General features: G+C 38.2%; 1 protein-coding gene across 2 annotated transcripts in view; it reads left to right on the plus strand.

Moving 5' to 3' along the window:
* The window catches only part of PTBP3 (polypyrimidine tract binding protein 3), a 45,797-nt gene extending 40,505 nt beyond the window's left edge, over positions 1-5,292 (plus strand). For both annotated transcript variants that reach the window (XM_071580027.1, XM_071580028.1), the window contains exons 11-15: positions 314-347; positions 974-1,066; positions 1,605-1,821; positions 2,846-2,923; positions 3,603-5,292. In XM_071580027.1, the coding sequence (XP_071436128.1) occupies positions 314-347; positions 974-1,066; positions 1,605-1,821; positions 2,846-2,923; positions 3,603-3,735 (555 nt within the window). In that variant the 3' untranslated portion in view covers positions 3,736-5,292. The remainder of the gene's footprint in view (positions 1-313; positions 348-973; positions 1,067-1,604; positions 1,822-2,845; positions 2,924-3,602) is intronic.
* The last annotated feature ends 6,792 nt before the right edge of the window (positions 5,293-12,084 follow it).

The following is a 12,084-nucleotide window of genomic DNA, read 5'->3' on the forward strand; positions in this document are numbered from 1 at the left end:
CTGTTGATGGCCCATTAGCAGCTCTGCCCCCCTCAGGCTGGGTGTGAAGGTGATAATGACTCCCTGGGCAGCTGCTGCTAATGGTCCATTGTCCTTGGGGAATGAATAGAGGGGGTAGAATACACAGCTTTGATCACCCCACACACAGGGTTAGCTGGTCCCTCCTGCTGAACTAGGACAAGTTATTATAAGGAATGGCTTTTGGAGAGACAGGTTTATGTATTAGTGTGCAGTATTTCTTCCATTCTTTTTGAATACATGTCTTTATTTGCATGGCTTTAGAAATAATCTACTCATTTTATCATTCAAACAGGCCATCACACCATATGGACTTTTCATCCTGTTTGGTAAGATATGTCAAATATCCCTTGAGAAAATACAGAGCTAGCATTCTTTTTATTTACCTGACGTATGCTGGTTAATTCCAGCTCTGTTGTTCTGTCCGTGTACAGAAAATGCACAGGACAATGCACTGGTTTTAAAGTGACAACAATTTGGATCAGGAATTATAGACCACAGGTACTAAAAAGGCAAAACAGTTATAGTGTCAGATGGATTTCACTGTTTGGTGCAGTTTACTACAAAAATGGGAAGACAAAGTAAGAGGACAAAGCAAATATTGCCTCAGAGGGAATGTTGTACAGAATTGGCTTGTACGTTAATTGCAGGGGACAATGTTTGGCACAGTAATAAATATGCCTCTGTTAAGGGGACTTTGACAACCATTGTACTAGTTAAAAGATGAATATAAACGTGCAGTTTTATGACTAAGATCCTGTGGGTTTTCCTCCTTGTGAAGCCCTAGAAAATAATACGCAAACTTTAAAACTCTCCTTCATATTAATATTCTAAGCAAGCTGTTTAATGAGATGATTATTTTTTTGTAACTCCAATGTTAGTCAAAAGAAACAGACTTGCCCTTGTGCTCCTTGTAGTAGTGCTGCGAGAAGATTTCCTTTCTGTATTTCCACAGGTGTGTATGGTGATGTGCATCGGGTGAAAATCACGTTTAAGAACAGAGGAATTGCTTTAGTTCAGATGGCAGACGGAACCCAGGCTCAATTAGGTATGGATTTTTAAGGCCCAGTTATGCTTCAAACTAGAGTGAGTGTAATGTAAAAGAGGAATTTGCCACATGTCAGTGACAAGCATAAACAAATTAAGTCCATCATTGTGTTTCATTACTACATACAAACTGTTCCTTGGATATGTTAACAATATTCTTAGTGGTTTAAAAACAAAGTTCCTGTGAACCTCAATCTACTAAATGTTAGAATTAAAACATCATACAATTTTCCTGTAGTTTATCTTAACAATCCATCATATAATTTTCCTGTAGTTTATCATATATCTAGCTATGTAAAAATAATCAAATGCCTTTACAGTTTTGCATTTTTATTGCATTTAAACTGGAGATTATATTACATCCTTGTACTTGTTTTCATTACAATGTTGTGACATAGCCCACCTGGCAGACAGCAAGTTGCAGTTTAAATTTAGAATGTGAAATCTGGCACTAAGCAGGAAACAATATTAGTGTTTAAAGAATCAGTCTTTTCTTCCTCTCCATTTATTCCTGTTCAAATTAAATTTCCACTGGTTAGCTATCAACTACTTGAATGGACAGAGGCTTTATGGAAGGGTCATGCATACTACTCTTTCAAAATACCAGACAATTCAACTTCCTCGTGAAGGGCAAGATGACAAAGGTCTGACAAAGGACTATAGCAATAGCCCTTTACATCGCTTTAAGAATCCTGGCTCTAAGAACTTCCAAAATATCTTTCCTCCATCTGCCACGCTGCATCTCTCCAACATCCCGTGAGTATCTACATGTGTGATCTTCTTGGAAAGATGTTTTTTTAGGTTATGTTCTTAAGTTACAAAGTCTAACATAAACTTTACATTCCCTTGGCCTTTTATAGTTCGTTCTACTGTGGGTCATTCGGCTGTGTAATTAACAATAAGTGAAACCTTTAACTGTTCTTTTTTATCATTAGCAATGAGGATAACCAATTGGATTATCTTCTTTATGAGTTTTAATCAGTTTACATTTTCTTGGGAATATGGTTTTTGTTTTTTACATATTAAGTCCTGTGTTACGGATTTTTGCAAAAATCCGAGACATTTTTTGAGATAATGTACTGGAGTTACAAGACAACAAATTCATCATTGATATTGTTACTTAATACAGATGCAGTTTTTAATAATTCTAACACTTTCTAAAGAGTAATTTCTACAGAACTTAAACCTCTTGCATAGAGCGGAAGTTTTTTTAAAAAATAGAGTATTAGGAAGGGTGTTTTTTAAGACTGAAACAATATATTTTCATATCTAGAGTGTTGTCAACAATGTGTGGAGTGACAACCAAACACAAGTTTTTACAGGGTTCTTTTGTTTGGCAGCTGTACAGGGAGGGAAAAGAAGAAGGTGGGATTTTGTCCAAGTAACAAAAGAAATTGTAAGACATTTAGAAAATGACTTTTTGAGTAAAATAAAAAAACTTTCAAAACTGAAAATATGTGAAGGTAGATTTCAAGATGAAATGTATTCCTGAAGGTACTGATGAGGATCTTAAGAGATTTTTTGCAATCTGAATTTAAGTGAGAAAAAAAATGGAGTTGGATGAAAAGCAGTAGAGTGTAGCTGAAGTAATTTTGTAGCACAAAGCCAAGTTGTTTGGGCTGAAGTGTTGACAAGGTGTGAGTTGGTGGAAATAGTTTTTGCTGTTCAAACTTAATTTAGAAGCCAAGGTTGAGATCTTGATATTATTATAGATCTCTGTGCTTTTCTACAAGTTGAGGAGGGTTTGCTTTGGTTCTATTTATTTGTTTGTTTCAATTAGGCCTTTTGTTACTGTTGATGATTTGAAGAACCTTTTTGCAAGTAAAGGATCTACTGTGAAAGGATGCAAATATTTCCGGTAAGTTCTCCTGTAAAATTGCTGGGCAAACTTTCATCCTGGAAGGCAGCTAATTGCTTTTTTGTGAGATTCCAGGTATATATAACCTTAGGCAGTATTCCATGCCTATAGGCAAAAGCAATACACCTATGACAATTTTTAAGATAATTTTAATCTTTAAAATCTTCAATGAGATACTGTGTTAGAATAATAAAATCAAAAATATGCAACCTTTTGACAAATTCCACATATGTTCAAAGTGAAGTAAGTTTAAGGAAAATAAATGTTCACTCTAAAAAGTACAAGCTGTGTATATGTAAAATGTTATATATAAGATGACAATGTATCTGCTCTAACATTGATTAAAGGTACTTGGCAGCATTATTTTAGCACAATCATACCTGCTAGAATAATCTCATCTATATGGACGATGCAAGGATTTTGTAGAGGCCTTCAAGCCTTGTTTTGACGCAGTTTTTTGAAGTCCAGTGTAATGAAAGAAGGACATGGCTTTAGGCCATTGGTTTGCAAAATTTGTGTAGTTCTGTTATTTGAATTTTTGCAATTGCATAACTAGTTGTGATTCTTTTGCTGTACAAGTGTTCAGTGTGTGATATAGCTGAGAAACACTTATGTCACTTTTCTGTGTTGGCTAGTGAAAATTTGGTTAAGACTAATAATGTTTTTTATTGTTCTTCAGGAAAGATTGCAAAATGGCTCTCATCCAGCTGGGCTCGGTGGAAGAAGCAGTTCACGCTCTCATTGAACTTCACAATCATGACTTTGGAGAAAACCAGCATCTCCAAGTTTCCTTCTCAAAATCTACAATCTGAATTTTCTGTGCTCTTTCCTTTTAAGGCAGCATAATGAGTTTAGTAAAATCATCAAATAGAGACTGAGACAGTTGAGACAAGCTCTGTCCCTTAAAAGAAATACACAATTAAGTGACAATCTTTTCTGATTTTAGCTGCAAGTATGTGATCCATAGAAAGATTCTTCTGTGAAATAGCTATAACAACAAATCAAATTTGCTACTTAATTAGAACGTCTTTTAGGCTTTTGTTTGAAATCAGCCTTAGAAAAGATTTTAGAGTGCTTTAACAATACATCAAACAAAGAGTATTATTAACAAAATGGTAAATCTAGTCTGTGAAAATTAAACACTGATTTCAATCTGAAATAGTGCTCGGGTTTCTTGAAGAAAAGCAAGCAGTGACTGAGTATCCTCTAAATAGTATTTATGTTACCAGAGTGTGAGTTCATACTTTGGTAAATCTTTACAAATAACTTGTTTATAGAAATTAAAAGTCTGTGCTGTTCTTACAGATTAAATTATTAGAGAAGAGGCAGTGGTATTTGACAAGTTTCTTCAAGATGTGATATCAGAGACTTAGGTTGACTTAACCATGGAATGGAAGTTTGATGTCCTATTTTTACTGTGAAGTGTTGTGTAATAATACTTTGGAGAAAATAAAACAAGAAAATAATCCTGATTTAAAATAATCTCTTACATTTCTCTAAATAATTAAATGTTTACAATCTTATGAAAAATATTCAGGTCTATGATGGTTTGAGAGTTTTTAAGAAGTTATTTTTTTGAAGGTCATATTTGAGGGCAGAAAAAATAAACCTCAAGAGGTGATTTTGCCACTGTAATGTCTAATACTTAAATTACTGTGTATTTACCTTATTTCTTACTATGTGCCTTACTATGTGTATATTATACAATAGCTTAGAGTGTTATCTGAAGTATCTTGAAAAAATATTGTGGGCTTTGTGATAATTCTTTTCTTGGTCTTTTTGAAAATGTTTTCCTTGATACTTCAAGATACATTTTTTTTCATTAGATAATTCTGTGAAGTCTAGTTTCTTGTGCTTTTTTGTAGAGATTATGTACAGGTGGGAATGAGATTTAACTCATTGTCTAATCATGTAGGGGATTCTTTGAATTTACCTAGTTGCTGTTGTCTGATGGATGTACTTTGCTGAAAAAATACACATCCATAAAAAATACACTAAAATACCCAAACAAACCTGTATAAAAAAGCCAAACAGCAAATTCACTTCAGTTTTTGGACTTGATCTTACTTTTTGAGAGGCATTGGCTGTATCAGAATATGTCTTTCAGGTTTCTGCATCTTTTTTTCAGTATTGAACTTCCAAGTGGTAGAATGCTATCATTCTTTCCTTTGTAAGTGTAAAAATTGTTTGGTACTGAATGTTGATTTCTCTTTGGCGAATGAGCTGAGATGCAGTTAGGTTTAATCTTAAATGTACAGATGACTATTATTCACTTCTGATCAAATTTTAGAGACTTAACTTTCATTTAAGAGATTTTTCCTTCTAGAACTTCCATTTAAAGAAATTAAAATAAATTTAACTTTACCACATTTTAAAGAGGTATTTCTTTCAAACATAGCATTTATTTACTACTGTTGCAGACGTTCTGCTGTAATGTTTTGCCACTTATACTTGTTTTTTTCATTGATTTGCATGAATTCAATGACTTTATCTTTCTAGAAGAAAGAGTATGTTTCTACCATGATGTAAGTATTCTGTAGTAAGCTTTTTCAAATTTTCCCTCTAAATTATTTTTGCAAAATCAGCCAGATACTGGCTTACCTTCCTTTAAGTTATGTTAGTTAGAGATGTAGCATTAAAGAAACGTGCCTGACCGCCCAGGAGCCATTCAGGCAGTGACACTTGATCCACCTGAGCTGGGATTGAGGCCCTTTCCCAGCTACACACCCCTACTCACACAGGCAGACCAGGTTTCCCACAGCAGAGTCTCAGATGTCTGGGTCCTTAAAACAGTCTAATCTTGGTGCAGTAACACATGAACACCTTGAGCCTCCCAGGATTGACCTCGAACAAAGGAACCTTGGGCTTTTATACCCTCACAATCTAAGGGCACAAAAATCTTGGAGTCATCAGCCACTGCTGTGTCTCCCAGTGTCCAATCCCCCTGGCTGAGCCAAAGGTCTCCAGACGCCTGTTGTGCAAAGGGTCGGCAGTTCATTGTGCCTTGCCTGGGGCTCCCACCATCCAGAGCTCAACCTGCAGCTCCCCTACATCCTGAACTACCTGCACTGAATGGAACAGTAGCATTCAATCATACAAAGATGGTACAAGACCTCTATACAGCAACAGAAGCGTGCTATTGACAGTAGATAAAATGCTGACTATCCATATGTAACTATGGGAAGTGCTGCTCAACACAATTATGAATATGCAGAATTTACTATGCACTTTAAAGTTCAGGTGGCTTAGGAATAATATACAATGTTATCTTTTGGATTTCATATAATCACAGAATTGTTTGGGTTGATCTTCATGAGATTCTCATAGGCCTGTCCAGGTCCCTCTACATGGTATCCCTTCCTTCCAGTGTGTTGACTCTAGCACACAGCTTGGTGGTGTCAGTAAACTTTCCGAGGGTGCGGTTGATCCCACTGTCTGTGTCACAAAGGTGCTAAACAGCTCTAGTACCAATACCAACATTGGTGGAACACTGCTAGTCTCTGATCTCTGCTTGGACACTGAGCTGTTCACCACAACTCATTGAGTGTGACCATGTGGCCAATTCTTATCCACGTAGTGGTCCACACATAAAATCCATGTCTCTGCAGGATACTGTGTGGAACAATCAAATGCTTTGTGCAAGTCCAGGTAAATGACACCTCTTGCTCTTTCCTTATCCACCACTTCGGTAACCCTATTGCAGAAGGCCTCAAAACCTGTCAGGCATGATTTGTCTTTAGTGCAACTATGTTCACTCTCACCAACACTGCCTTATTTTCCATGTGCCTTAGCATAGTTACCAGAGGATCTACTTCATAATCTTGCTGGCAGCTTGTCTCGGTTTGAGGGGAAAAAAAACCAAAATGTTTTACCCACAAGCAGGGGAGGGGCCTCCTCCACGATAATCACACCACTCTTTATCAAATTTAAGAAAAGGAATTTTAATACAAGAAGGATAACTGCTATATATATATATATGTAAACAGACTAGTGCAACCCACTTCCCCAACACCACAAGAGAGGGAAAAAAAAAACCAAAAGAAACAAAACAACAACAAAACCCAGCAGGTTTTTTCTCCGGGAGAAAAGGTTATACTTAAGTGTCCTTGTCACAGCCCGGCTGGCTGCAGAGTGAGTTTCAGTCCCTCTCCAGCGAAACAGACGAGCAGTGGGCTTTCAGATGGACTCAGTCTCTTCCCCCTGTGTTCCCCGTCCAAGAAGCAGAAAGGTACGAGCAACCAGCAGCAAATCCAAGGCAGGTAGCAGCATTAGCACGGCACGAAAAGTAGTCCGAGGTGGGCAGCGGCAAGACAGCCAGAAAAAACCCCAGCAGTAACCAGCAGGGCAGCCTGCCTCCTTCGAGCCCCCACTCCCCCGTTCCGCCGAGCCAAGACTCCCGAGAAATCCAAAAAAAGAAACCAAAAGAGACAAACCTGCCCCCACCCCAGCGATCAACAGTTAACTACTTCTTTTGTTAACCGCTGGCCTGGGCAGTTAAGTGGCAGGGGAGAGAATTTACATAATAATCCCAAACTACAACACAGCTGAGGTGAGACTGACTGACCTGTAGTTCCCTGGGTCTTCTTTATTTCTTTTTTTTAAAAATGTGAGCTGTATTTTCCCTTTTCCAGGGAAGCTTTATCTTTCATAGAATTGGGCTGGTTGGACAATCACTGTTTTCCTTCTGGATTATCCATCCTTACTTCCACTCTCTGTAGGTTTCCTTTTTGCGTTTGAGTTTGTCCAGGAGCGTCTTGTTCACCTAACACCATTCTGATGTTTTTGTCTGACTTCTTTGTGTTGGGATGCATCATTCCTGATCCTGTTGGAGATAATTCTTGAATATCAACCAGCTTTCTTGGGCCTCTCTTCCCTTTATCCCGTGGTATTCTACTAACCACATCTCTGAAGAGGCCAAAGTTTGCCGTCCTGAAGTCCAGAGTAGTGAGCTTGCTGTGCATCCTCCCTGCTGTCCTAAGAATCTTGAACACCACAATTTCATGGTCCTTGCAGTCCAGGCTGCCCTTGAGCTTTACATTCCCCACTAGCCCCTCCTTGTGGGAGAACGAGATCCAGCACAGCATCTCTCCTCCTTGGCCCCCCTATCACTTGGAGAAGGAGGTTACCATCAATGCAACCTCCTGGGTTGCTTATGCTCTGCTGTGTTGATGGATATTGGGATGGTTGCAGTCATGAGGACCAGGGCTTGTGAATGTGAGGCTGCTCCAATCTGTAAAGGGCCTAATTTGCTTGGTCTTCCTGTTCAGGTGGCCTGTAGTAAACCCCCACTGTAAAGTCACCTGTCTTGTCCTGCCTTTAATCTTGACCCATAAGCTCTCACTCAGTTCCTCATCCATCCCCAGGGTGAATATTCATGCACTCCAGCAGGTCACTGACATGGAGGGCCAGCATCACCTCCTTTTCCACACTTCCTATCCTTCCTAAAGAGCCTGTATCCTTCCATTCCAACACTCTACTCTTTGCAGCCGCCCCACGGTGTCTCCACAACATGCCAATGAGATCACAGCCCTGCATGCATGCACACATTTCTAACTCCTCCTTTATTCCCAATCTTATGTGCTATTACATAGATGCCTTGAAATTGGGGCCCCAATGAAGCCAGCTTACTTTCTAGAATTCCTCTGTTGCTCTTTGGGTGCTTTCCTGCTGCCTTTTGATCCTTCTTCAGGCTCTCAGCATCTACTGCTGCTGGCAGTGGCATCACACTGGTAGGAGTGGGAAGGACTGAGGTTCCATTTCCACTGTCACCTTTAGTTTAAAAGCCCTCCTTATGAGTTTGGTAGGCAGGTGACCTTCTCTGACAGGTGGACCCATCAGCCCCCAATAGACCCAGTTTCTGAAAGTGAGTTCCATGGCCCAGGTCAACCCCCTGGCTGGGGCACCAATCCCAGAACCATTTGTTGATTCCCCAGATTCAACTGGCCCTTTCAAAAAGCTTCCTTTGGACTGTGAGGATTGATGAAAAAAATGCCTGCAGAGACTCAGAGTTTTTAATTTAAGAAAACTCTGAGTGCAGATATTTATGATGTTTGCTTTTTGGTTTTGTGGCACAACTGTCATGTATCTTTTTATTGTTCTTCTTTCTTGTTCTATTTCTGTAATGGAATTACTCTTGTCACTTTCAGATTTATATATGTTTTAAAGACACTGATTCCTAGGGAGATTGACTTTTACAAAATGTGTAGACAAGCTTCAAAGCTAATAGTACATCTTAATGTTTGCTTAGCAGAATGAAGGCATTAGTTAAGGTATTTAACTGAATAATTAAAAGCGCAAACTTAACCCCTTCTCTATCACAACGCAGTGTTACTGAAGGATTGTGGGAAAAGGAATAATTCCTATACTTTGTGCTTGACTCATTAGCGCCTACCTTCAAAAGTACACTGCATCTCAGTTCTTGATTCTCTAAAGCATGTATTAGTAGATATCTGTGCAAAGAGCAGGATTTGGGAAAGCATGGTGTTATTCTACTGATTCCTACAGTGATGTAGGATGGAAAGGCACCCTGGAGACCTTAATCCTACCTCTCACTCAGATTATGGTCAACTTTGAGCAGGTGCTCAAAGAATTGTCCATGTAAATTTTCAGTGTTTCCAAAAATGGAGTTTTCACAAATTCTCCTCTTCACTGTTCCTGTGTTTGACAGTCCTCACTGTGAATTTGCTTCCCTAACATTTAGCTAGACTTTAAACATACTGCATACTATGTCTGTTGCCATTTGCCCTGTTAACTCTGTAACTCCCCAAAAGATTCTGCCTTCATCTTCTCTATACTGTAGCCTTTAGTTTTTAAAGAGAGATTATAATTTCTTTAACATGTGTTACTAGTAGCTGTTCGAATAATTTGTGAAGTACCTGGTAATGTGCGCACTGTGACCTGGTACTTGTACTCTAAAACACTAGTAGGTACTGGAAAATTTTGGGGATAAGAGTTCTTATTCTCCAGGACAGTGGTCAGAGCACCAAGGCTGACAGAGTTCAAGAAGCATTTGGACAATGCTCTCAGGCACATGGTGTGATTCTTGGGGTGTCCTGTGAAGGGCCAGTAGCTGAACTCGATGATCCTTGTGGGTCCCTTCCAACTCAGAATGTTCTATGATTCTATGACTGTGATTCTATCATGTCCACAAATCAACTCTGGGTTACCTCTGCCTGCATTTTTTTTTGATGTATGCCCACCTGGTTCAAAGTGTGCTAAGGCCTTTTTAACAACCCAGGAGCAGTTAAGTGCCTTTTCAAATGATCCTTCATTTGTTGTATAATGGTAAAACTTCTGCTTCTTTGAATTTCTTCAGAAGTCTTTAAACACCAAATTTCTGAAACTTTAATTGATAATTTGACTCAGTTGCCTTGTCTACTGGTCTTCAGTTGCACTGTTGGTGTGTACTGATAGACTGAGGTCCTTCTTACAATGAAGATATTCCACATATCTGTGGAGATACGCCTATATGTGACATTTTGTGATTACAGACAGCACACCTTTGTATGGCAGGAAAACTGTTAGTGTTGTTGATAATACTGCCAGTGAGGTTTGTATGATCAATTATCTTGCCCTCCTCGAAGTCATGTCAGTAGGGAAGTGATAAATTTTGGGGTTTTTAGTAAGGGATGTAGAGCTACTACCTGCCATTTTATGCTGCTAGCTTATACTTTTGTTTTTCAAATGAGAGGTCAGCTGCTTTCAAAAAACATTGTTTTCTTTTACATTTGGCCCCTGGTGTGTTGTTAATTAGATCGGAATTACCAGACTTAGCATTGTTACTGTTTTGATAAAATGATACTGGTCAGATTGCAGAGAATTTTTTTCTGTAAATTAACTGCATGTTCTGTCCTCAGAGGTTTTGTTTGCTGTATACAAGACTGTTTGCCTGCTGTTCTCAAAGCAAATCCTAACAGTTAGAATGGAAATTTCTGAAATACTAAACTGCAGGGTTTTGTTACTAGGGGATGTGATACAGGAACAAAATTGTACTAAAATTTTTGTGCCTTCAGAAGTTTTGTATGTAGGGTTTTTCATATCTATTGCTGGTTTAAGTACAAGTACATTTTACCCTCTGGAAATTGTATATTTATAATGTTAAAAATTATTATTGTTCACTGACTATAGAAGAAGTGAATTACAACTATTTTAGTACAGATTTAATTATCCCTCTGCCTTTCCTATTGCAGTTTTTATTTTTGTAGTGCAATATGCAGGAATCCAAGCATAACCCACATATTTCCAACTTCAGGTACTAATAACAGGTGCATGGAGCAGTCCCAAAGAAATGAAATAGTTGAAGGTCCTTGATAGATGAAGAAAGTTTTATCCTGGCAGACTAATGTCATCACTGTTAGCAGTTTGTCAGGTATTGGAAACTCTACAATATTTGAGTGGGAACCTACCACACATAAATTTCATTCTAAGCACTTTCCAATTATTTTTGAATATGTTACACTTTCTGCAAAAGTTCACCCTAGAACTGCAGCAACATAAGGTAAAGGTTGTTAACGAAGCAGATTCTTGCATCAGAATGTCACTTCACTCTCTGACCAAAGACTGTTCTAGTTTTCCTGAGACATGTGAAAAACCTGTTTTCTCTCAAACTTATTTCTGATGGGAAGTCTCAATGCGAAGTGGACTTCATTTGAGACTTCTCTTGGTGGTGGAAACAATGGAAAATGAGATTGTAATGTGAACCAAATGGTGTGAGATAAGCCAAAAGGTTACTGGACTATTTTCAGTACTGTATTCAAGACACAAAAAACTTGTTTAAGAAATGCTGTCATTCCCTCATTTTACATGATCTGTTTATAAAAATGTTCATCTAGCACAAGAAAATACTGTAAATATTTCTAACATCATATTTTTGCCTTTTTTTTTAAGCTGGCAAAAAAGTATTTGGGGGAACAAATGGAAATGCAAAGTGTTTTTGTATAAAAAGGATTGTCTGTATATTTTAATAAGCAACAGCTTTCATTTGTAAGACATCTTGTGGCATAGTCCATGTCTGTTGAGATGACTTAAAACTGAATGAAGTTGTAAGATATATTAAAGACACCTATTTTGTGACTGTGTAGCTCATGGTGCATTTGATTTTGTCTATGCTTAATATATTCTGTTTCTTTAGGTGGGTGTGTTTTCTGACTACTTAGTGTCTC

The sequence above is a fragment of the Pithys albifrons genome, chromosome Z, assembly GCF_047495875.1.
Source record: "Pithys albifrons albifrons isolate INPA30051 chromosome Z, PitAlb_v1, whole genome shotgun sequence".
Taxonomy (NCBI): Eukaryota; Metazoa; Chordata; class Aves; order Passeriformes; family Thamnophilidae; genus Pithys; species Pithys albifrons.